This window comes from Oncorhynchus tshawytscha, linkage group LG03 (genome assembly GCF_018296145.1).
Source record: "Oncorhynchus tshawytscha isolate Ot180627B linkage group LG03, Otsh_v2.0, whole genome shotgun sequence".
NCBI lineage: Eukaryota > Metazoa > Chordata > Actinopteri > Salmoniformes > Salmonidae > Oncorhynchus > Oncorhynchus tshawytscha.
In genome coordinates, this window is record NC_056431.1 from 29,676,873 (window position 1) to 29,704,217 (window position 27,345).

The 27,345-nt window shown below is 41.9% G+C and overlaps 1 protein-coding gene across 14 annotated transcripts in view; it reads left to right on the plus strand.

Annotated features, from left to right (window-relative positions):
• LOC112234101 (polycomb protein SCMH1) overlaps positions 1-27,345 on the plus strand; it is a 45,812-nt gene that overhangs the window by 8,996 nt on the left and 9,471 nt on the right. For 10 of the 14 annotated variants that reach the window (XM_042313992.1, XM_042314045.1, XM_042314058.1 and 7 more), the window contains 3 exons: positions 5,604-5,838; positions 6,508-6,596; positions 15,639-15,912. In XM_042313992.1, coding sequence (XP_042169926.1) covers positions 5,604-5,838; positions 6,508-6,596; positions 15,639-15,912 — 598 coding nt within the window. Of the gene's footprint in view, positions 1-5,402; positions 5,489-5,603; positions 5,839-6,507; positions 6,597-15,638; positions 15,913-27,345 lie in introns of those variants that run through there. The other 4 variants (XM_024402094.2, XM_024402159.2, XM_042314062.1 and 1 more) reach the window with 3 other exon arrangements.

Below are 27,345 nucleotides of genomic sequence, written 5' to 3' on the forward strand. Positions count from 1 at the left end.
TGTGTAATCAAGTCTCCGTATAAATGCACCTGCACTGTGATAGTCTCAGAGGTCCGTTAAAAGCGCAGAGAGCATCATGAAGAACAAGGAACACACCAGGCAGGTCCGAGATACTGTTGTGAAGAAGTTTAAAGCCGGATTTGGATACAAAAAGATTTCCCAAGCTTTAAACATCCCAAGGAGCACTGTGCAAGCGATAATATTGAAATGGAAGGAGTATCAGACCACTGCAAATCTACCAAGACCTGGCCGTCCCTCTAAACTTTCAGCTCATACAAGGAGAAGACCGATCAGAGATGCAGCCAAGAGGCCCATGATCACTCTGGATGAACTGCAGAGATCTACAGCTGAGGTGGGAGACTCTGTCCATAGGACAACAATCAGTCGTATATTGCACAAATCTGGCCTTTATGGAAGAGTGGCAAGAAGAAAGCCATTTCTTAAAGATATCCATAAAAAGTGTCGTTTGCCACAAGCCACCTGGGAGACACACCAAACATGTGGAAGAAGGTGCTCTGGTCAGATGAAACCAAAATTGAACTTTTTGGCAACAATGCAAAACGTTATGTTTGGCGTAAAAGCAACACAGCTCATCACCCTGAACACACCCTATCCCCACTGTCAAACATGGTGGTGGCAGCATCATGGTTTGGGCCTGCTTTTCTTCAGCAGGGACAGGGAAGATGGTTAAAATTGATGGGAAGATGGATGGAGCCAAATACAGGACCATTCTGGAAGAAAACCTGATGGAGTCTGCAAAAGACCTGAGACTGGGACGGAGATTTGTCTTCCAACAAGACAATGATCCAAAACATAAAGCAAAATCTACAATGGAATGGTTCAAAAATAAACATATCCAGGTGTTAGAATGGCCAAGTCAAAGTCCAGACCTGAATCCAATCGAGAATCTGTGGAAATAACTGAAAACTGCTGTTCACAAATGCTCTCCATCCAACCTCACTGAGCTCGAGCTGTTTTGCAAGGAGGAATGGGAAAAAATGTCAGTCTCTCGATGTGCAAAACTGATAGAGACATACCCCAAGCGACTTACAGCTGTAATCACAGCAAAAGGTGGCGCTACAAAGTATTAACTTAAGGGGGCTGAATAATTTTGCACGCCCAGTTTTTCAGTTTTTGATTTGTTAAAAAAGTTTGAAATATCCAATAAATGTCGTTCCACTTCATGATTGTGTCCCACTTGTTGTTGATTCTTCACAAAAAAATACAGTTTTATATCTTTATGTTTGCCTGAAATGTGGCAAAAGGTCGCAAAGTTCAAGGGGGCCGAATACTTTCGCAAGGCACTGTATATGCATATTCCAGCATCTTTTCCTGACAAAATATCCCGTTTAAAACGGGAACGTTCTTTTCCCAAAACTGAAAATACTGCCCCCTAGTACCAAGAGAAGCCCTCCTGTTCTCCAGTTACCTGTATTAACTGCACCTGTTTGAACTCGTTACCTGTATAAAAGACACCTGTCCACACACTCAATCAAACAGACTCCAACCTCTCCACAATGGCCAAGACCAGATAGCTGTGTAAGGACATCAGGGATACAATTGTAGACCTGCACAAGGCTGGGATGGGCTACAGGACAATAGGCAAGCAGCTTGTGGTGAGAAGGCAACAACTGTTGTCGCAATTATTAGAAAATGGAAGAAGTTCAAGATGACGGTCAATCACCCTCGGTCTGGGGCTCCATGCAAGATCTCACCTCGTGGGGCATCAATGATCATGAGGAAGGTGAGGGATCAGCCCAGAACTACACGGCAGGACCTGGTCAATGACCTGAAGAGAGCTGGGACCACAGTCTTAAAGAAAACCATTAGTAACACACTACGCCGTCATGGATTAAAATCCTGCAGCGCACGCAAGGTCCCCCTGCTCAAGCCAGCGCATGTTCAGGCCCGTCTGAAGTTTGACAATGACCATTTGGATGATCCAGAGGACGAATCGGAGAAGGTCAAGTGGTCTGATGAGACAAAAATAGAGCTTTTTGGTCTAAACTCCACTCGCCGTGTTTCGAGGAAGAAGAAGGATGAGTACAACCCCAAGACACCATCCCAACCGTGAAGCATGGAGGTGGAAACATCATTCTTTGGGGATGCTTTTCTGCAAAGGGGACAGGTACGACTGCACCGTATTGAGGGGAGGATGGATGGGGCCATATATCGCAAGATCTTGGCCAACAACCTCCTTCCCTCAGTAAGAGTATTGAAGATGGGTTGTGGCTGGGTCTTCCAGCATGACAACGACCCGAAACACACAGCCAGGGCAACTAAGGAGTGGCTCCGTAAGAAGCATCTCAAGGTCCTAGAGTGGCCTAGCCAGTCTCCAGACCTGAACCCAATAGAAAATCTTTTGAGGGAGGTTAAAGTCTGTATTGCCCAGCTACAGCCCCGAAATCTGTAGGATCTGGAGAAGGTCTGTATGGAGGAGTGGGCCAAAATCCCTTCTGCAGTGTGTGCAAACCTGGTCAAGAACTACAGGAAACGTATGATCTCTGTAATTGGAAACAAAGGTTTCTGTACCAAATATTAAGTTATGCTTTTCTGATGTATCAAATACTTATGTCATGCAATAAAATGCAAATTAATTACTTAAAAATCATACAATGTGATTTTCTGGATGTTTTAAAAGATTCCGTCTCTCACAGTTGAAGTGTACCTATGATAATAATTACAGACCTCTACATGCTTTGTAAGTAGGAAAACCTGCAAAATCGGCAGTGTATCAAATACTTGTTCTCCCCACTGTATATATACATAAACACACTACAGTCATTAAACATTATGCAGGGCTTCACATGAACCTTTTAGCAACTTGTCCTTCAGACAAGTCAGACAGATTTTATACCTGTCCAAAAGCTCAAGTCACCAAATAATAAATGGTTTGTAGCCTAAACAGCATGGTTCAAATAAGTGACTGAACATTGTGTTGTTTGATAGAAGAAACCACTTTACAAAATAACATTCATTATTATTACCGTACAGAGAATCAGACAAAAATGCAGGCTACCTATTGGCTTCTTTGCATATTCAAGCCTGTCTCAAAATACAATACTGACCCACTTTTCAAAGAGGACTAGAAATATACAGATATCCTGCTCTTGTAGGAAGCAAACACCCCTCATGGCTGATAAATTAGCTATTTGTGTATCTCTGCAATGCCTGGCAATTCATCAGTGCAGCAGTCCTTGTGTTGTGCAGCCAAGCAGCTTAGAGGGAACATTGGTTAAGACGTTGGTTTCCAGAGCTACATATGCAGTTGAAGTCAGATGTTTACATACACATCCACAGTAAAACGAGTCCTATATCGACAGAACCTGAAAGGCCGATCAGAGCCAGACTACGGCTTGCAACTGCACATGGGGAAAAAGATCGTACTTTTTGGAGAAATGTACTCTGGTCTGATGAAACCAAAATAGAACTGTTTTGCCATAATGACCATCGTTATGTTTGGAGGAAACGTGTGTGGGGGGGGCTTGCAAGCCGAAAAACACCATCCCAACTGTGAAACACGGGGCTGGCAGCATCATGTTGTTGGGGGTGCTTTGCTGCTGGAGGGACTGGTACACTTCACAAAATAGATGGCAAAATGAGAAAGGAAAATGATGTGGCTATATTGAAACAACATCTCAAGACATCAGTCAGGAAGTTAAAGCTTGGTCTCAAATGGGTCTTCCAAATGGACAATGACCCCAAGCATACTTCCAAAGTTGTGGCAAAGTGGCTTAAGGACAACCATGTCAAGGTATTGGAGTGGCCATCACAAAGCCCTGACCTCAATCCTATAGAACATTTGTGGGCAGAACTTAAAAAGTGTGTGCAAGCAAGGAGGCCTACAAACCTGACTCAGTTACACCAGCTCTGTCAGGAGGAATGGGCCAAAATGTACCCAACTTATTGTGGGAAGCGTGTGGAAGGCTACCCAAAAACGTTTGACACAAGTTCAACAATTTAAAGGCAATGTTACCAAATACTAATTGAGTGTATGAAAACTTCTGACCCACTGGGAATGAGATGAAAGAAATAAAAGCTGAAATGAATCATTCTCTCTACTATTATTCTGAAATTTCACATTCTTAAAATAAAGTGGTGATCCTAACTGACCTAAAACAGGGAATTTTTACTCAGTCAATATCAGGAATTGTGAAAAACTGAGTTTAAATGTATTTGGCTAAGGTGTATGTAAACTTTCGACTTCAACTTTATTTGTGTGTGTGTGTGTGTGTGTGTGTTCCATTCAAAAGTTTGACGTCACTTAGAAATGTCTCTGTTTTTGAAAGAACAGCTCATTTTTTGTCCATTAAAATAACATCAAATTGATCCGAAATACAGGGTAGACATTGTTAATGTTGTAAATGACTATTGTAGCTGGGAACGGCTGAATTTATTTTTTATGGAATTGTACGCCCATGTCGATGAGACCCATTATCAACAACCATCACTTCTGTGTTCCAATGGCACGTTGTGTTAGCTATTCCATGTTTATAATTTTAAAAGGCTAATTCTTAATCATTAGAAAACCCTTTTGCAATTATGTTAGCACAGCTGAAAACAGTTTTTCTGATTAAAGAAGCAATACAACTGGCCTTCTTTACACTAGTTGTTTATCTGGAGCATTAGCATTTGTGGGTTCGATTTCAGGCTCAAAATGGCCAGAAACAAAGGCTTTCTTCTGAAACTTGTCAGTCTATTCTTGTTCTGAGAAATGAAGGCTATTCCATGAGAGAAATTGCCAAAAAACGGAAGATCTCATACTGGCAAACTGGGAGGCCCTGGTGCACAACTGAGCAAGAGGACAAGTACATTAGAGTGTCTAGTTTGAAAAACAGACGCCTAACAAGTCCTCAACTGGCAGCTTCATTAAATAGCACCCGCAAAACAACAGTCTGAACGTCAACAGTGAAGAGGCGACTCCGGGATGCTGGCCTTCTAGGCAGCTCCTCTTACTGATAATGGGCCTATGTAGATATTCCATAAGAAATCTGCTGTTTCCAGTTACAATAGTAATTTACAACATTAACATTGTCTACACTGTATTTCTGATCATTGTGATGTTATTTTAATGGACAAAAAATGTGCTTTTCTTTCAAAAACAAGGACATTTCTAAGTGACCCCAGACTTTTGAACCGTAGTGTATATAATAGAAATCGTTAGCTATTTCATGTGAAAATGTTATGGGATGCATTTGCTCCATTGGTTTTGTTTGTAGGCCTTTTTGATAGGCCTATATTATGCCCTAATAGCCTGCTTGGCCACTGACTAAAACTATAATTAAAGCGGGTACAGCCAGTGTTCACAGTAAACGTGTGCAAGTTGCACAGAATGCTCACAACATTCAAATTTCCACTCACAAGACCTGAAATTTGCTAAGTGGCGGGATTTTTTTTAGGGAACCATTAGGCTAAGAAGAAATTCCCTCTTGGGTCGAGGGGTGACACTGATTTCAAGTTGCGTGCAGGGCTACCTCGTCACCACAGAGTGAGTTCAACTCACCTTCGATACATAGTCTTGCTTGATGCTGTGTTCCTATCTTAGCATGTTGAATCTGTCCAGCATCATTGCATGCCTCTCTGACCTTCCCCTACCTCTACAGGGCGCAACACCTCCAGTGAATGAGTTCAAGGCGGGCATGAAGCTGGAGGCGCAGGACCCTCGGAATACAACGTCCACCTGCATTGCTACGGTGGTGGGCCTGACTGGATCGCGGCTGCGCCTGCGCCTCGATGGCTCCGATAACAAGAACGACTTCTGGCGCCTGGTGGACTCGTCAGAGATCCAGCCTATCGGCAACTGCGAGAAGAACGCAGGCATGCTGCAGCCGCCATTGGGTGAGGAGGAGAGAGAAACACATTTTCACACACTCCGATACTACATACCGATTATGGATATGATGTGCCCTGTTCTTTTTTAAATCTTGGATCATTAAATTGTTTGCTATCACACAGTGATACTTACCTTCCTCAGTTAGATTTACACTACACCAGACTGATGTATACTGCGGTCTATTAATTAGTGCACACTGTAGCAAAACGTGCAACGGAAAATATTTTTGTATTGAAAACGAGAATTTATTATTGGACAAATGAATGTAAGTCCCTCACTGTTATCGGCCCATTTGCGTCAATTTGTTTTCTTGGCTGTATTCTAGGCTGTATTTGGTTTCCAGGCTGTATCACAACCGGCCGTGATTGGGAGTCCCATAGGGCGGCGCACAATTGGCCCAGCGTTGTCCGGGTTTGGCTGTTGTAGGCCGTCAATGTAAATAATAATTTGTTCTTAACTGACTTGCCTAGTTAAATAAAGGTTAAAAAAAAATACAAAAAATACAAGTACATACACCTGTGTGTAAGTGTGATTTGGTGCAATTCTCTAAATGTCCACTAGGTGTCAGCTAATATCAAAAGATGTCTATGGCCCCATCCCATGCACATTAATGAAGGGTCTCGTCTACTGTGTATGGGTGAGTTTTTTTGAAAGCGTCTGTACTTCTCCCACAGGCTTCCGTCTGAACGCATCCTCCTGGCCGATGTTCCTTCTAAAAACACTCAACGGAGCCGAAATGGCCCCAGCACGCATCTTTCACAAGGTACCTGTCACAAAGCAGCACACGCTCTCGTCATACACCTATTTATAAAGCATACCTGTACACATATACACACTCCCTTTCCCAGCATATACACCTATGTAGCTACATTTTCCATTGATGACCATTTGTATTTATTATGGTTGCAGAAAAACTGATTAAAGTTAACGGTAGAACTAACACCACTGGCTTATGGAGGCACTGCTGTAAGCGAGAGGTATATTAAATATTTATATTTATGCTCCCTTTTATGGATCCTAATGATATAGGCCTAGATGTGAACAGCCGAGGTGATAGAGCAACGACACTGGAATAAAAATCCAAATGTGTATGGTTTTACAGGTTTACTCGTTCTGGATTCTCAGTACTAAGATACTTTTTTATTTAGCGGCCGTTAGAATCTGTTTCTTTTTCCTTCGTTTTTTTTTTTGTCTGAATAAAACATGATATAATGAGGACTACATGAAATATGTCTTGCATGTAATGGACATAAATAACTGGTCTTACGATATATATATACAGTGGCAAGGAAAAGTATGTGAACCCTTTGGAATTACTTGGATTTCTGCATAAATTTGACATACAATTTGATCTGATCTTCATCTAAATCACAACAATAGACACACAGTGTGCTTAAACTGATAACACAAATGATTGTATTTTTCTTGTCTATATTGAATACATAATTTAAACATTCACTGTATAGGTTGGGGAAAGTATGTGAGAGATTTTGGTTAGAGTTGCCCTGCCCCATAAAAAAACACTCACAAAATTTGAGTTTGCTATTCACAAGAAGCATTGCCTGATGTGAACCATGCCTCAAACAAAATAAATCTCAGAAGACCTAAGATTAAGAATTGTTGCCTTGCATAAAGCTGGAAAGGGTTTCAAAAGTATCTCTAAAAGTCAGTCCACAGTAAGACAAGTTGTCAATAAATGGAGAAATTTCAGCACTGTTGCTACTCACCCTACCAGTGGCTGTCCTGCAAAGATGACAGTGCAGAATGCTCAGTGAGGTTAAGAGGAATCCTAGAGTGTCAGCTAAAGACTTACAGAAATCTCTGGAAGATTCTATCATCTCTGTTGACAAGTCTAGAATGCGTAAAACACTAAACAAGAATAAAGAATCCACTGCTGTCCAAAAAAAAACATTGCTGCACATCTGAAATTCGCAAAAGAGCACATGGATGTTCCACAGCGCTACTGGCAAAATATTTTGGGGACAGATGAAACTAAAGTTGTGTTGTTTGGAAGGAACACACAACACTGTGTGGAGAAAAAAAGGGCACAGCACACCAACATCAAAACCTCATCCCAACTTTAAACTATGGTGGAGGGAGCATCATGGTTTGGGGCTGCCTCAGGGCCTTGACAGCTTGCTATCATCGACAGAAAAATTAATTCCCAAGTTTTATCAAGACATTTTGCAGGAGAATGTAAGGCAATCTGTCCGCCAATTGAAGCTCAACAGAAGTTTGGTGATGCTACAGCACCACAACCCAAAAGACAGAAGTAAATCAGCAACAGAATGGCTTGAACAGAAGAAAATACGCCTTCTGGAGTGGCCCAGTCAGTCCTGAACTCAACCCGATTTGAGATGCTGTGGCATGACCTCAGGAGAGCGGTTCACACCAGATATCCCAAGAATATTGCTGAATTGAAACAGTTTTGTAAAGAGGAATGGTCCAAAATTCCTCCTGACTGTTGTGCAGGTCTGATCCGCAACTACAGAAAACGTTTGGTTGAGGTTATTGCTGCCAAAGGATGGTCAACCTTTTATTAAATCCAAGAGTTCAAATACTTTTCCATCCTGCACTGTGAATGTTTGCACGGTGTGTTCAATAAAGACATGAACAATTATATTTGTGTTATTAGTTTACGCAGACTGTGTTTGTCTATTGTTGTGACTTAGATGAAGATCAGATCAAATTTTATGACCAATTTATGCAGAAATCCAGGCAATTCTAAAGAGTTCACATACAATTGTATCCAGTGAACTAAGCAGGCTGGGCTGACATGCTTATAGCCTTTGCTAGGACTTTCTAAATTTGAGCATGCATTTATAAGATTGTGCGGTTATTATTTCTATTAATATTATCTATTATTGTTACTATTTATTTTGGACAGTTTTCCCGTGTGTTATTTAGTTAGTTCTCTTAAAAAGCACCCTCATAGATATTTATGTTATCATGGGACTGCCCTCATTTCCCTCTGGCCAAAGGCAATTGGTGGCCAAGTGTTTGCCTTAGGGCACGTCATGAGTCAGGGAGATGGTCTGATGGTCTTAGTGACAACAGATCTAGATTTGGGGGAAGGTTTTAGTGGGTGGAATATTAGGACAATTTGGGGTTTACAAAGATGCAGCTACAGTATGCTTAACAGTGCAAATTATTATGGTACAGCTACAGTGGGGCAAAAAAGTATTTAGTCAGCCACCAATTGTGCAAGTTCTCCCACTTAAAAAGATGAGAGAGGCCTGTAATTTTCCTCATAGGTACACTTCAACTATTACAGACAAAATGAGGGGAAAAAATCCAGAAAATCACATTGTAGGATTTTTTTATGAATTTATTTGCAAATTATGGTGGAAAATAAGTATTTGGTCAATAACAAAAGTTTATCTCAATACTTTGTTATATACCCTTTGTTGGAAATGACAGAGGTCAAATGTTTTCTGTACGTCTTCACAAGGTTTTCACACACTGTTGCTGGTATTTTGGCCCATTCCTCTATGTAGATCTCCTCTAGAGCAGTGATGTTTTGGGGCTGTTGCTGGACAACACAGACTTTCAACTCCCTCCAAAGATTTTCTATGGGGTTGAGATCTGGAGACTGGCTAGGCCACTCCAGGACCTTGAAATGCTTCTTATGAAGCCACTCCTTCGTTGCCCGGGTGGTGTGTTTGGGATCATTGTCATGCTGAAAGACCCAGCCATGTTTTTGCTCACCGTTCTTGTGATCATTTTGACCCCATGGGGTGAGATCTTGCGTGGAGCCCCAGATCGAGGGAGATTATCAGTGGTCTTGTATGTCTTCCATTTCCTAATAATTGCTCCCACAGTTGATTTCTTCAAACCAAGCTGCTTACCTATTGCAGATTCAGTCTTCCCAGCCTGGTGCAGGTCTACAATTTTGTTTCTGGTGTCCTTTGACAGCTCTTTGGTCTTGGCCATAGTGGAGTTTGGAGTGTGACTGTTTGAGGTTGTGGACAGGTGTCTTTTATACTGATAACAAGTTCAAACAGGTGCCATTAATACAGGTAACGAGTGGAGGACAGAGGAGCCTCTTAGTCAGCCACCAATTGTGCTGTGACAGGCCTGTGAGAGCCAGAAATCTTGCTTGTTTGTAGGTGACCAAATATTTCCACCATAATTTGCAAATAAATTCATTAAAAATCTTACAATGTGATTTTCTGGAAGAAAAAAAATCTAATTTTGTCTGTCATAGTTGAAGTGTACCTATGATGAAAATTACAGGCCTCTCTCATGTTTTTAAGTGGGAGAACTTGCCAAATTGGTGGCTGACTAAATACTTTTTTCCCCCACTGTATATTGACACATAATCATCATGGTGCTTTTTAAATGGTACGTTTGCAAACATTGGTTGTGATAAGTATAATTGTATCATTATGGTAAGTGGGGAAATAAGTATAGCCAGTTAAAATCAGCTAAGCCATTACAATTATTATTATTTTTTTTATACGTTCTTATAAGGCTAAAAAAGAAATAATAAAATATCTATTGTTTACAGGAAACTCATCCTGCAAATATAGATGAGGTTGGGTGGAAAAAGGACTGGGCGGGAGAAATATATTTTTGTCACGGGCAAAGAAACTCAAAAGGTGTGATTATACTAATTAATACACATTTTGATCCAATTGTGTAAACTGTGCAAACAGATCTGCATAGAAGATTATTATTATTATTTAAAATATGCTATTGGACCAAAAACAGATCTGGCTAATTCATCTATATGGGCCAAATAATGATGATCCACACTTCTTTGAAAATGTATATAATAATCTATTGAGATCACAAGCAACGAATGAATCTATTATTATGGTGGGAGATTATAATATGGTTTTAAGTACCTCAATGGATCGTAAAGGAAATCGCACGACAAACTATCCCCCTCAAGCACTTAAGGAGACCACGAAGATCATGGATGCATTAGAACTAGTGGATATATGGAGATTGAAAACCCCTGACCTAGTGAGATATACATGGAGGAGGCTTCCTGCTGGCATCAAAGTTTTTAAAAAAGTGTTCAAAGGAGACCGAATGCAATCGGACCACCATCTAATTGGCCTCCTTATAACTCTTACAGAATTTCCGCGTGGACGGGGATATTGGACATTTTGTCAAGCCCTATTGGATCACAATTTGTTCTTAGAGAAGACAAAGGAATTCATACATTTTTTGCACCTCATAGGTACAGCAGTTCCCTTATTGTATGGGACACTTTTAAATGTACTTTTAGAGGCCATTCAATACAATACTCAACATTAAAACAAAAGCAGTTTAGGTCAAAGGGAAATATAGGAAGTAACAGCGCAGGTAGAAGGTAATGGAAACTGTACTATAGAGGCACAAAATAGGTTAGAGGAAAAACAAAAGGAAATGGAGGTACTTATTCAAGAACGATCAAGTGTAATGTATTACAAAAATTTATAGCGAATTGGATGGAAAATTGTGAAACCTTTACACAATTTTTCTTGAATCTTCAACAGAGAAATGCTACCAAAAATAATTTACAGAAACACGTTACAAATGAAGTCATCCATGATTCACCAAATGATATATTGAAAGCAGAAGCAAATATTTTAAGCAAATGTTTTCTTTTCTGTCTCCTCCATTTCCACTGAATGACGTTAACTGTAAGGATTTCTATAATAATAATACAAATTATGTAAAATTTACACATTTTACAGAAAGACCTGTGTGAAGGCCAAGTTACAGAAGAGGAACTTTCTGAGGCAATAAAATCAGGAAAGTCAGGAAAAACACCAGGGCTGGATGGTATTCCAGTAGAGGTACAGTTGAAGTCGGAAGTTTACATACACCTTAGCCAAATGCATTTAAACTCAGGTTTTCACAATTCCTGATATTTAATCAGAGTTAAACTTCCCTGTTTTAGGTCATTTTAAGAATGTGAAATGTCAGAATAATAGTAGAGTGAATGGTTTATTTCAGCTTTTATTTCTTTCATCACATTCTCAGTGGGTCAGAAGTTTACATACACTCAATTAGTATTTGGTAGCATTGCCTTTAAATTGTTTAACTTGGGTCAAACGTTTCGGGGAGCCTTTCCCATGCTTCCCACAATAAGTTGGGTGAATTTTGGCCCATTCCTACTGCCAGAGCTGGTGTAACTGAGTCAGATTTGAAAGCCTCCTTGCTTGAACCCGCTTTTTCAGTTCTGCCCACAAATGTTCTATAGGATTAAGGTCAGTGCTTTGTGATGGCCACTCCAATACCTTGACTTGGTTGTCCTTAAGCCATTTTGCCACAACTTTGGAAGTATGCTTGGGGTCATTGTTCATTTGGAAGACCCATTTGCGACCAAGCTTTAACTTCCTGACTGATGTCTTGAGATGTTGCTTCAATATCGCTACATAATTATCCTTTCTCATGAAGCCATCTATTTTGTGCACCAGTCCCTCCTGCAGCAAAGCACCCCGACAACATGATGCTGCCACCCCTGTGCTTCACGGTTGGGATGGTGTTTTTCGGCTTGCAAGCCTCCCCCTTTTTCCTCCAAACATAACAATGGTCATTATGGCCAAAAAGTTACATTTTTGTTTCATCGGACCAGAGGAAACTTCTCCAAAAAGTACAATCTTTGTCCCCATGTGCCGTAGTCTGGCTTTTTTATGGCGGTTTTGGAGCAGTGGCTTTCTTCCTTGCTGAGCGGCTTTTCAGGTTATGTCGATATAGGACTCGTTTTACTGTGGATATAGATACTTTTGTACCTGTTTCCTCCAGCATCTTCACAAGGTCCTTTGCTGTTATTCTGGGATTGATTTGCAGTTTTCGCACCAAAGTACGTTCATCTCTGGGATACAGAAGGCGTCTCCTTCCTGAGCGGTACATATACACTGCGTGGTCCCATGGTGTTTATACTTTTGTGTGGAGGTCTACAATTGTTTTTATGAGGTCTTGTCTGATTTCTTTTGATTTTCCCATGATGTCAAGTAAAGAGGCACTGAGTTTGAAGGTAGGCCTTGAAATACATCCACAGGTACACCTCCAATTGACTCAAATGATGTCAATTAGCCAATCAGAAGTTTCTAAAGCCATGACATAATTTTCTGGAATTTTCCAAGCTGTTTAAAGGCACAGTCAACTTAGTGTACATTAACTTTTGACCCACTGGAATTGTGATACAGTGAATTATAAGTGAAATAATATGTCTGTAAACAGTTTTTGGGAAAATTACTTGTGTCATGCACAAAGTAGATGTCCTAAGCGACTTGCCAAAACTATAGTTTGTTAAGAATACATTTGTGGAGTGGTTGAAAAACGAGTTTCAATGACTCCAACCTAAGTGTATGTAAACTTCCGACTTCAACTGTGTATATCTATGGGGCATATAACAATCTCAGCTCTGTAGATTTTTCTGCGAAGAGACCGAATCAATAGATCATTTATTCTGGTATTGCCCCTATGTAGCTTTTTTCTGGTCACAGGTTCGGGAATGGTTGAAAAAATCACAACATGCACTTTAAAATATCCTTACAATTAGCAGTGTTGGGCGATTTGGAAAGCCATAGTTAGTCAATAAATAATATAATACTTGTAGGAAAGGTTTTCATCTTTAGCTCACCATCTGTGGAGACTATACAATATAGAGAGGTAAAAACATTATGTAAAACAGCACAATTGAAAAATATATGACACACAAACGAGGGTGGTCTATGGTGATAGGTGGGATGGGCCGAGGGTTGGGATTAAAGATCTCATGTTTGGTAATGTATTATTGTTATGTGACTGCTTTATATAAAAGTACCATGTATGTAAATTGTGTATGCAAAATATGTATGTAAAATGTATACTGTCTGTAGCAGAAAAGCTGTAAAATATATATATATTTATTTATATATTTCCTCCGAAGAGGGGGGTTGGTGGAGGGGTTAATGATATGCTGGGGTCCAGCAAAATTAAGGCAGTTATACGATATTAAAAGCATTACAATACATTCATAACAGAATTCACAACACACTAAGTGTGTTAGGCCCATACTCCACTACCACATATCTACCACACAAAATCCATGTGTATTTGTGTGTGTATAGTGTGTATGTTATCATGTGTGTATTGTATGCATGTGTCTATGTTTGTGTTGCTTCACAGTCCCTGCTGATCCATAAGGTGTATTTTTATATGTTTTTTAAATCTGATTCTACTGCTTGCATCAGTTACCTGAAGTGGAATTGAGTTACATGTAGTCATGGCTCTATGTAGTACTATGCACCTCCCATACTCTGTTCTGGAGTTGGGGACTGTGAAGAGACCTCTGGTGGCATGTCTTGTGGGGTATGCATGAGTGTCTGAGCTGTGTGCTAGTTGTTTAAACAGACAGCTCGGTGCTTTCAACATGTCAATACCTCACATACATAAGTAGTGATGAAGTCAATCTCCTCTACTTTGAGCCAGGAGAGATATACATGGATATTATTAATGTTTGCTCTCTGTGTACATCCAAGGGCCAGCCGTGCTGCCAATTGCAATTTTCCTAAGTCCCTCTTTGTGGTACCTGGCCACATAACTGAACAGTAGTCCAGGTGCGACAAAACTAGGGCCTGTAAGACCTGCCTTGTTGATAGTGCTGTTAAGAAGGTAGAGCAGTGCTTTATTATGGAGAGACTTCTCCTCAGCTAAACTATTGTTGTATCAATATGTTTTGACCATGATGGTTTACAATCCAGGGTTACTCCAAGCAGTTTAGGCTCTTCAACTTGCTCAATGTCCACATTATTTATTACAATATTTAGTTGAGGTTTAGTGTTTAGTGAATGATTTGTCCCAAGTATAATGCTTTTAGTTTTTTAAATATATAGGACTAACTTATTCCTTGCCACCCATTCTGAAACTAACTGCAGCTCTTTAAGTGTTGCAGTCATTTCAGTTGCTATAATAGCTGACGTGTATAGTGTCGAGTCATCCGCATACATACTGTCTTCACTCAAAGTGGCAGTGGCACTTTCAAAGTGGCAGTGGCATGACGTTAGTAAAGATTGAAAAAAGTAAGGGGCCTAGACAGCTACCCTGGGGAATTCCTGATTCTACCTGGATTATGTTGGAGACGCTTCCATTAAAGAACACCCTCTGTGTTCTGTTAGAAAGGTAACTCATAATCCACAATTTAGCAGGGGGTGTATAACCATAACACATTAGTTTTTCCAGCAGCAGACTATTATCAATAATGTCAAAAGCCACACTGAAGTGTAATAAAAGCCCCCACAATCTTTTTATCATATCATCATTTCTCTCAGCTAATCATCAGTTATTTGTATAAGAGCTGTGCTTGTTGAATGTCCTTCCCTATAAGCGTGCTGAAAGTCTGCTATCTATTTGTTTACTGTAAAATTGCATTGTATCTGGTCAAACCTATTTTTTTCTGTACCTTTTCTAAGTGTTGGTAACAGGCTGATTGGTCAGTTATTTGAGCCAGTAAGGGGGCTTTACTTTTCTTAGGTAGCAGAATTACTTTTGCTTCCCTCCAGGCCTGAGGGCACACACTTTCTAGTAGACTTAAATTGAAGATATGGCAAATAGGAGTGGCAATATCGACCTCTATTATCGTCAGTAATCCATCCAAGTTGTCAGATCTCGGTGGCTTGTCATTGTTGATAGACAACAATAATTTGTTTACCTCTTCCACACTCACCATTGGGATCACAACATCATACATGATCATATACATTTTCCAACTAAATGAAGCTTCCGAACTATTTCACATTTCATCTGGATAATTCCACATTTACCTGCTCCCTTGTCACTGACCTCTCCCGTCCCTGCCAACTCCCTTTCCCTCGTATCCCAGCAGGAGCCCCCAGCCCCAGAGCAGAACTCCTTCCAGGTGGGCATGAAGCTGGAGGCGGTGGACCGCAAGAACCCCCACTTCATCTGTCCGGCCACAGTGGGAGCGCTGCGTGGCGTGGAGGTGCTGGTCACCTTCGACGGCTGGCGGGGTGCCTTCGACTACTACTGCCGCTACGACTCCCGGGACATCTTCCCCGTGGGCTGGTGCTCTCTCACCGGGGACAACCTGCAGCCGCCAGGCACCAAAGGTCTGTGCGTGCCTGTGTGTATGTATGGTATGTGTGTTTGTTTGTTTGTGTCAGCTATTTATATTGTGGTCATTGATGTGGTCTAATACCTGTGATATTGACTTTAACATTATTGATTCATGTAACTGAAATAATTCAAATCTGAAGTTAAAGGCTCTGAAATGTCCTCTGAATGAGATGAGTGGTTTATTAGGTCAATAGAATGCATCTTTGAAATTCCTTCTCCTGTGTTGGAGGAAGACATAATGTGAGTGAATAAGTGAGGAAGAACAGAAGAGAGAGAAAGAGAATGGGTCACCTTTTGTAAGAGTGTGTTTTATGAGACCTTGGCACAGGACAGTGAAGGGGGGGATCAGGCAAAGCTATGTGTGTGTATGCCCCACTATGTGGGCCTCATGCTGGCACTGAAAGGGGCCAAGGCAAAGGGGGCATCCAGGATAACCAGAGACTGAGAGAAAGTAGGAGGAAAACCGATAGGGAAAAGGTTCTGTCTGTGAAAGGCGTGCTGTTTACATTGTCTTGTCAGCAGAGGGGAGGAGAGTGAAGGAGGCCAGGAAAGGAGAGTAGAGGAGTAAGAGGTAGATAACAGTAGAGGGTGAAAGAGAGGACAGCAGCACAGCAGATTGAGGCAGGGTTTTACACTGCTGAAGGGTAAGTTGAAATGAAAATGGGCAATCTAAAATTTGAGGCCCACCTGTTGGCCACAGTGACAAAAGTCTGCTGTTTTAAAGCTAATTTCCTGCCATTCTAAACATTTTGCCATGGCTTATGCTATCTGAGGGACTCTAACATGTAATCGAACCCACAAATGCTGATGCTCCACATACTGAACTAGTCTAAAGAAGGCCGGTTTTATTTCTACTTTAATCAGAACAACAGTTTTCATCTGTGCTAACAAAATTGCAAAAGGGTTTTCTAATGATCAATTAGCCTTTTAAAATGATAGACTTGGATTAACTAACACAACGTGCCATTTGAACACAGGAGTGATGGTTGCTGATAATGGGCCTCTGTACTCCTATGTAGATATTCCATAAAGAATCTGCTGTTTCCAGCTACAATAGTCATTTACAACATTAACAATGTCTACACTGTATTTCTGATCAATTTGATGTTATTTTAATGGACAAAAAATTTGCTTTTCTTTCATAAACAAGGACATTTCTAAGTGACCCCAAACTTTTGAACGGTAGTGTACATTTGCTAACATTTCTAAAAGCCTGATTTCGCTTAGTCATTATGGGGTGTTGTGTGTCGATTTCTGCGAATTTTTATTTAGTCTATTTTAGAATAAGGCTGTAACATAACAATGTGGAAAAAGTCAAGGGGTCTGAATACATTCCGAATGCACTGCAGTTTATATCTAGTTTCAGTTGATTAATAAGTTTACACTGAAAACGTTTTTCAATCCCGAAAATGATATGAGCAATATAGAGTACCAGTCAAATGTTTGGACGCACCTACTCATTCAAGGGTTTTTCTTAATTTTTTACTATTTTCTACATTGTAGAATAATAGTGAAGACATCGACACTATGAAATAACACATATGGCATCATGTAGTAACCAAAAAAGTGTTAAACCACTCAAAATATGTTTTATATTTTAGATTCTTCAAAGTAGCCACCCTTTGCCTTGATGACATCATTGCATACTCTGGGCATTATCTCAACCAGCTTCACCTGGAATGCTTTTCCAACAGTCTTGAAGCAGTTCCCACATATGCTGAGCACTTCTTGGCTGCTTTTCCTTCACTCTGTGGTCCAACTCATCCCAAACCATCTCAATTTGGTTGAGGTCAGGTGATTATGGAGGTCAGGTGATTATAGAGGCCAGGTCATCTGATGCAGCACTCCATCACTCTCCTTCTTAGTAAAATGGCCCTTACACAGCCTGAAAGTCCTGTTGAAAAACAAATCACGGTCCCACTAAGCACAAAACAGATGGTATGGCGTATTGCTGCAGAATGTTGTGGTAGCCATGCTGGTTAAGTGTGCCTTGAATTCTAAATAAATCACAGACAGTGTCACAGCACCATCACACCACCTCCTCAATGCTTCACAGTGGGAACTACACATGCGGAGATCATCCGTTCACCACGGCGGTTGGAACCAAAAATCTCAAATTTGCTCGTGTTTTTTTGGCCCAAGCAAGTCTCTTCTTATTATTGGTGTCCTTCAGTAGTGTTTTTTTTGAAGGCCTGATTCACGCCGTCTCGTCTGAACAGATGTTGAGATGTGTCTGTTACTTGAACTCTGTGATACATTTATTTGGGCTGCAATTTCTGAGGCTGGTAACTCTAATGAACTTATCCCCTACCATCTGACGAGAAGAAAAATAAAGTATGTTGAGGGGTGTCTGGCTGCACTGAGCTCCTTCACAATGTTGAGTCCATGGCAGGTGTGGCGATTGTGAGCTCTTTAGTGTTTAGGAGGTAAAATAGCTATGTTTGACATTGTGTATCCTTATGTATTGTTAGTGTGGTTGTGTGTGTTATGAGTGTGTGTGTTTGTAAGTACGTATTTTGTTTTTTAACACGGTCTCTCTTGCTGCTTTATGTAAAGTGCCTATCATAAGTATTCACCCTCCTTGTATTTATTCACATTAAAATGGTTTTAATTGTCATTATTTGTCAACAAAATACTCTGTCAAAGTTGAAGAAAAATTCCCCAAAATGTATGAAACATAAAACACTAATGTATCTTGATTAGGGGGTATTCACTGCATTGCAGTTGCCATACTAGGCGGTGATACAGCCCAACAGAATGCTCTCAATGGTGCATCTGATTGACCAAAGTTATTATTTTTGTTTGTTATTAAATTGAGTATATTATGGATTATAAAGGGAAAGCCAGCCATGTCACGGACACCGATGCCTTGCTCCTAGACAAGCTAAACACCTTCCCGTTTAAGCGTGTTAACATGTGCAGACCAGTGCATGTGTGGACAAGAGGAATACATATGTAAGAATGTTGTTCATCAACTACAGCTCAACCTTCAACACCATGGTGCCCTCCAAGTTCATCACTAAGCTCCGCTACACTGATCCTCAACACAGGTGCCCCACAAGGGTGCGTGCTTAGTCCCCACCGATACTCCCTATTCACCCATGACTGAGTGGCCACGCATGTCTCCAACTCAATCATCAAGTTTGAAGACGACACAGCAATGGTAGGCCTGATTACGAACAATGATGAGACAGCCTACAGTGAGGAGGTGAGGACATTGGCAGAGTGGTGCCTGGAAAATAACCTCCATCCACATCGACGGTGTGAAAACCTTCAAGTTCCTTGGTGTGCACATCACTGACAACCTGAAATGGTCCATCCAAACAGACCGTGTGTTGAAGAAGGTGCAACAGCACATCTTCAACCTCAGGAGACTGAAGAGATTTGGCCTGGCCCCTCAAACCCTTACAAACTTCTACAGATGCACCACTGAGAGCATCCTGTCGGTCTGTACCACCACCTGGTACAGCAATTGCACTGTCTACAACTGCATGGCTCTCCAGAGGGTGGTGCGGTCAGTCCAAGGCATCACTGGGGACACACTGACATCTACAGCACCTGGTGTCACAGGAAGGCCAAGAAGATCATCAAAGACCTAAGCCACGGCCGGTTCACCCTGCTACCATCTAGAAGGCAGAGACCGTACAGGTGCATCAAAGCTGGGACCGAGAGACTGAAAACAGCTTCTATCTTCATGCCCTCAGACTATTAAATAGTCAACACTAGCCGGCCTCCACCCATTACCCTGCCCTGAACTTAGTCACTGTTACTAGCTGCCTACCACCCGGTACTCTACCCTTCACCTTAGAGACTGCTGTCCTATGTATATAGTTATGAAACACTGTTCCCTTTTTTTAATAATGTTTACATACTGTTTTACCAACTTCATAAGTACACTCAGTGGACAGTTCATTAGGTACACCACCCTGTTCATGAAAATGTTTCGCTCCTACAGACAGTGAGTCACATGGCCATATACTGTAAACCAGACATGCATTGAGGCATTCAGTTACTGTTTGACTGAACATTAGTATGTTCAAAACGAGTGACCTACGCAACTTTGAGCGTAGTATGATTGTCGGTGCCAGGCGCACAGGTTCCAGTATCTCGGAAACATCTGGTCTTCTGGGCTTTTCACGCACGACACGGCAGGGTTTCCCAAACTCTGTGCTCGGGACCCCAAACGATTTTGTTTTTCCCTAGCACTACACAGCTGACTCAAATATTCAACTAATCATCAAAATTGGATCATTTTAATCAGCTGTGTAGTGTTAAGCAAAAACCAAAACATGAACCCTATGGGGTCCCGTGGACCGAGTTTGAGAAATGCTTGTCTAGGGTTTACGGAGAAAGGTGCAACAAACAAAAAACATCCAGTCAGCGGCAGTTCTGTGGGCAAAATAACTGCTCATTGATGAGAGGTCGTAGGAAAATGGCAAAAATCATGCAGGCTAACAGTCGGGCCACAGGCAAATAACAGCGCAGTACAACAGTGGTGTGCGGAATGGCATCTCAGAATGCACAACTCGTCGGTCCTTGTCACACATGGGCTATTGCAGCAGACAACCACACCGGCTCCACTCCTATCAGCTAAAAACAAGAAGAAGCGGCTCCAGTGGGCACGTGATCACAAATTTAAATAAGAGCTGCTGGCATGGATTCCCGCCCGAAGGACACACCACCGGGGACATCATATTCACAAAGCTGTAAGAATTGTTTACGCAGCATGCCTGCCATTCGAAAAAGTAAATATTGTGGTTACCGACTGGGCTCCTTTTATGGTGGGCAGACACATCCTGATCAGCAGGTTGAAGGAATCGCCCCCCAAACATCAGTGCTGTGTGCCAGACTAAACGGTGAGCTAAAATATGTAATGGATAAAGTAATGTGCATAATCAACTTTGTCAGGGACACATCAAATCAAATTGTGTTAGTCAGCAGATGTTAATGCGAGTGTAGCGAAAGCTTGTGCTTCTAGTTCCGACAGTGCAGTAATATCTAACAAGTAACCTAACAATTCCACAACTACCTAATTCACACAAATCTAAGTAAAGGGATGGAATATGAACATATAAATATATGGATGAGCGATGAACGAGTGGCATAGGCAAGATGCAATAGATGGTATAAAATACAGTATATACATATGACATGAGTAATGCAAGATATGTAAACATCATTATTAAAGGGACTAGTGATCCAGTTATTAGTGGCCAATGATTTTGAGACTTTCTGGATGGTAGCGGGGTGAGCAGGCAGTGGCTCAGGTGGTTATTGTCCTTGATGATCTTTTTGGCCTTCCTGTGACATCGGGTGCTGTAGGTGTCTTGGAGGGCAGGTAGTTTTCCCCCGGTGATATGTTGTGCAGACCACACCACCCTCTGGAGAGCCTTGCAGTTGTGGGCGGTGCAATTGCACTTGCCCTTCCAGGCGGTGACACAGCCCGACAATGCTCTCAATTATGCATCTGTAAAAGTTTGTGAGGGTTTTAGGTGACAAGCCAAATTTTCTTAGCCTCCTGAGATTGAAGAGGCGCTGTTGTGCCTTCTTCATCACATTGTCTGTGTGGGTGGACCATTTCAGTTTGTCTGTGATGTGTACGCCAAAGAACTTCAGACTTTCCACCTTTTCCACTGCGGGCCCGTCGATGTGGATAGGGGGATGCTCCCTCTGCTGTTTCCTGAAGTCCACAATAATCTCCTTTGTTTTGTTGACGTTGAGTGAGAGGTTGTTTTCCTGACACCACATTCCGAGTGCCCTCACCTCCTCCCTGTAGGCTGTCTCGTCGTTGTTGCTAATCAAGCCCACTACTGTTGTGTCGTCTGCAAACTTGATGATTGAGTTGGAGGCGTGCATCGCCACACAGTTGTGGGTGAACAGTGAGTAAAGGAGGGGGCTGAGCACGCACCCTTGTGGGGCCCCGGTGCTGAGGATCAGCGAAGTGAAGAGGTTGTTTCCTACCTTCAACACCTGGGGCTGCCCGTCAGGAAGTCCAGGACCCAATTGCACAGGGCGGGGTTGAGTCCCAGGGCCTCAAGCATAACGATGAGCTTGGAGGGTACTATGGTATGAGCTGTAGTCAATGAACAGCATTCTTACATAGGTACTCCTCTTGTCCTGATGGGATAGGGCAGTGTGATGGCGATTACATTGTCTGGATCTATTGAGGCGGTATGCAAATTGAAGTCTAGGGTGTCAGATAGGGTGGAGGTGATATGATCCTTGACTAGTCTCTCAAAACACTTCATGATGACAGAAGTGAGTGCTACAGGGCGATAGTCATTTAATTCAGTTACCTTTGCCTTCTTGGTTACAGGAACAATGGTGGCCATCTTGAAGCATGTGGGGACAGCAGACTGGGATAGGGAGAGATTGAATATGTCCATAAACACACCAGCCAGCTGGTCTGTGCATGCTCTGAGGACGCGGTTAGGGATGCCGTCTGGACTGGCAGCCTTGCGAGGGTTAACACGTTTAAATGTCTTACTTCACGTCGGCCACGGAGAAGGAGAGGAGGGGCCCGCAGTCCTTGCTAGCGGGCCGTGTCGGTGGTACTGTATTATCCTCAAAGCAAGGTGTTTTGTTTGTCTGGAAGTATGCACACAACACAGTCTTTTCCCTCAAGCTCGTGACAGAATCGCTGGCTGAGTAAAGGAAAAGCGCTAGAGTGGTTCTGTGAGCTGCATGACCAGGTTGTCGATTTTCTCAAAAAAAGCTAAATACAGTGGGGCAAAAAAGTATTTAGTCAGCCACCAATTGTGCAAGTTCTCCCACTTAAAAAGATGAGAGAGGCCTGTAATTTTCATCATAGGTACACTTCAACTATGACAGACAAAATGAGGGAAAGAAATCCAGAAAATCACATTGTAGGATTTTTAATTAATTTATTTGCAAATTATGGTGGAAAATAAGTATTTGGTCAATAACAAAAGTTTATCTCAATACTTTGTTATATACCCTTTGTTGGCAATGACAGAGGTCAAACGTTTTCTGTAAGTCTTCACAAGGTTTTCACTCTGTTGCTGGTATTTTGGCCCATTCCTCCATGCAGATCTCCTCTAGAGCAGTGATGTTTTGGGGCTGATGCTGGGCAACACGGACTTTCAACTCCCTCCAAAGATTTTCTATGGGGTTGAGATCTGGAGACTGGCTAGGCCACTCCAGGACCTTGAAATGCTTCTTACGAAGCCACTCCTTCGTTGCCCGGGCGGTGTGTTTGGGATAATTGTCATGCTGAAAGACCCAGCCACGTTTCATCTTCAATGCCCTTGCTGATGGAAGGAGGTTTTCACTCAAAATCTCACGATACATGGCCCCATTCATTCTTTCCTTTACACGGATCAGCCGTCCTGGTCCCTCAGCAGAAAAACAGCCCCAAAGCATGATGTTTCCACCCCCATGCTTCACAGTAGGTATGGTGTTCATTGGATGCAACTCAGCATTCTTTGTCACGATGAGTTGTTTTTTTTAACCAAAAAGTAATATTTTGGTTTCATCTGACCATATGACATTCTCCCAATCTTCTTCTGGATCATCCAAATGCTCTCTAGCAAACTTCAGACGGGCCTGGACATGTACTGGCATAAGCAGGGGGACACGTCTGGCACTGCAGGATTTGAGTCCCTGGCGGCGTAGTGTGTTACTGATGGTAGGCTTTGTTACTTTGATCCCAGCTCTCTGCAGTTCATTCACTAGGCCCCCCCGTGTGGTTCTGGGATTTTTGCTCACTGTTCTTGTGATCATTTTGACCCCACGGGGTGAGATCTTGCGTGGAGCCCCAGATCGAGGGAGATTATCAGTGGTCTTGTATGTCTTCCATTTCCTAATAATTGCTCCCACAGTTGATTTCTTCAAACCAAGCTGCTTACCTATTGCAGATTCAGTCTTCCCAGCCTGGTGCAGGTCTACAATTTTGTTTCTGGTGTCCTTTGACAGCTCTTTGGTCTTGGCCATAGTGGATTTTGTAGTGTGACTGTTTGAGGTTGTGGACAGGTGTCTTTTTTACTGATAACAAGTTCAAACAGGTGCCATTAATACAGGTAATTAGTGGAGGACAGGCGAGCCTCTTAAAGAAGAAGTTACAGGTCTGTGAGAGCCAGATATCTAGCTTGTAATACTTATTTTCCACCATCATTTGCAAATAAATTCATTAAAAATCCTAGTGTGATTTTCTGGATTTTTTTCTCATTTTGTCTGTCATAGTTGAAGTGTACCTATGATGAAAATTACAGGTCTCTCTCATCTTTTTAAGTGGGAGAACTTGCACAATTGGTGGCTGACTAAATACTTTTTTTGCCCCACTGTATGTGCAGCAGCTGACCACCTTCACATTCTGGAAAATTAGGATTTCCCCTCCATTCTTTTTTGGGCTGACCCGTTCTGTCACTTTAAACAAGTTAAATCTGCAGTTACGAGGAAGAGGGAAAACAGTCGTGGACATGGTGGAAAAACTTGAGGCCTTTACTAGGAAGTTTGATGATTTGGACTTTTCATCTGGAAGGCTGCGCTTATGCACGTTGAAGAATCAGGAGTACCCAGAGTGCGTTTTGGGTGGCAAGCTCAGAGGAATAGAGCACAATAAAGGAACTGGCATTTTATGTGCTAACAATGTTTGGATCAACTTACACTTGCGAGTCCTCCTATGAACGCAATCTAGACTCATGACAGAAACCGGCTTTCACACAAGTCAATTGAGGACTGCCTGCGCATCAAAATCACATCCATCTCACTCGCCATCAACAAGATCATGTCCGAGGAGAAATGCAACTTTTCCCATTGAATAAGTAACTTAGTAGCCTATATAACTTAGCAAATACTAAATACTTATCCGAGGCTATTTAGGTCTCAAGTTGACAGTATTTTCTGTTCTGTCATTACAGGAGCAGGCTATCCCGAGACTCCTGATAGACATTCAGACATTTACAGACATCATCTTTTTTTCTTTACGTGATTGTTTTATGTAGGATGCTACATTTTTGTAAAGTTGCCATTGTAAGCAGGCCTAATTGAAAAACTCCCACTTCTATTAGAACACAATTTTTTTTTCTCCTGAAAGATGCTGTTAAGCCATAGCCTACCTCAGCCAAGTTATTTTATGTAAAGCTCGGAAGAAATAGGCTGCAATTAAACCCTCTTGTTTATAAAGTCAAATTAAAATGAAGATTATCTCTTCCTGTGAGCCACTTGCATAACAAGTTAGCTAGACTATAATTTTTTCTACACCAGGCGCTGTTCACCTATTGATTGCGCTGCGGTCGCAGCTTTACGTTTCAGCACCACAAAATGGTCCGCTACCTGCTTTATTTGTTGACTGTCTTTTCTCAAGAATGTTCAAATGTAACTTTTGCCTTATTTAGGTGGGGTAACTTCCTTATTTTTGCATCGGGGGTCTGATGGGGTGTGTAGGGTAAGGTGGAGGTGGTGGTGATATTATCCTTTACTAGCCTCTCAAAGCATTTGATGATGTAAGTGCTACTGGGCGATAGTCATTTAGTTCAGTTACCTTCACTTTCTTGGGTACAGGAACAGTGGTGGACATCTTGAAGCAAGTGTGGTCAACAGACTGGGAGAGGGAGAGATTGAATATGTCTGTAAACACTCCAGCCAGCTGGTCTGTACATGTTCTGGGTGTATTGATACACCATCCGAAGCCTAATTAATAACTTCACCATGCTCAAAGGGATATTCAGACTTTGCTTTGTGAAAAATTGGTCCCCAGTCTTTTGGTTGAATCTGTGCTTAGAATTCACTACTCAACGGCGGGACCTTAAAGAAAATTGAGTGTGTGAGGTACTTTCACTATATATACAAAGGTATGTGGACACCCCTTCAAATTAGCGGATTCGGCTATTTCTGCCACACCCGTTGCTGACAGATTTGTAATATCGAGCACACCGCCATGCAATCTCCATACACAAACATTGGCAGTGGAAGAGCTCAGTGACTTTCAACGTGGCACCGGCATAGGATGCCACCTTTCCAACAAGTCAGTTTGTCAAATTTCTACCCTGCTAGAGCTGCCCCGGTCTAGGAGGAACAACGGCTTAGCTGTGAAGTGGTAGGCCACACAAGCTCACAGAACGGGGCCGCCGAGTGCATAGCACGTAAAAACCGTCTGTCCTCGGTGGCAACACTCACTACCGAGTTCCAAAAGTGCCTCTGTTCGTTGGGAGCTTCATGAAATGGGTTTCCACGGCAGAGCAGCCGTACACAAGCCTAAGATCACCATGCACAATGCCAAGTGTCCTGCTGGAGAGGTGTAAAGCTCGCCGCCATTGAACTCTGGAGCAGTGGAAACGGATTCTCTGGAGTAATGAATCACGCTTCACCATCTGGCAGTCCGAAGGATGAATCTGGGTTTGGCGGATGCCAGGAGAATGCTACCTGCCGCAATTTATAGTGCCAACTGTAAAGTTTGGTGGAGGGGAAATAATTGTCTGGGGCTGTTTTTCATGGTTCGGGCTAGACCCCTTAGTTTCAGTGAAGGGAAATCTTAATGCTACAGCATACAATGACATTCTAGACAATTCTGTGCTTCCAACTTTGTGGCAACAGTTTGGGGAATACCCTTTACTGTTTCAGCATGACAATGCCCCCATGCACAAAGTGAGGTCCATACAGGAATGGGTTGTCGATCGGTGTGGAAGAGCTTGACTGGCCTGCAAAGAGCTCTGACCTCAACCCCATCGAACACCTTTGGGTTGAATTGGAGCGCCGAATCGCCCAACATCAGTGCTCGACCTCACTAATGCTCTTGTGGCTTAATGGAAGCAAGTCCCCGCAGCAATATTCCAACATCTCGTGGAAAGCCTTTGGAAGAAAAGTGGAGGCTGTTATAGCAGCAAAGGGGGGACCAACTCCATATTAATGCCAATGATTTTCAAATGAGATGTTCGACGAGTAGGTGTCCACGTCCTTTTGGTTATGTAGTGTAGATGGTGTAGTCATTCAAAAATCATGTTACCCCCTATTATTGCACACAGACTTAGTCCGTGCAACTTATTATGTCATTTAAGCTCATTTTTACTCCTGAACTTATTTAGGCTTGCCATAACAAATTATTGCCTATATAACCAAGATGTTTTTTATTTTTTATTAATTTGTAAACATTTATAGAATTTTCTTTTCACTTTGACATTAACGAGTATTTTGTGTAGTTTATGACAAAATAAATCACAATTCAATCCATTTTAATCCCACTTTGTAAAGCAACAAAATGTGAAGAAAATCCAAGTGGGGGTGAATACTTATGCTAGGCACATTATCTGATACTGACGTGTACATGAGTATAATTATAACCTGCAGACTTTTTCGGTGCATGCCATTATGGGTTTGTGTATTTTACAAACCTGGGTTCAAATACCATTTCAAATGTCTCAATTACTTTCACAATTGCACAGAGATGTACCTCTGGTCTCTTGGCAGCTCCCACCAGCCCAGTTCAAGCTCTTCTC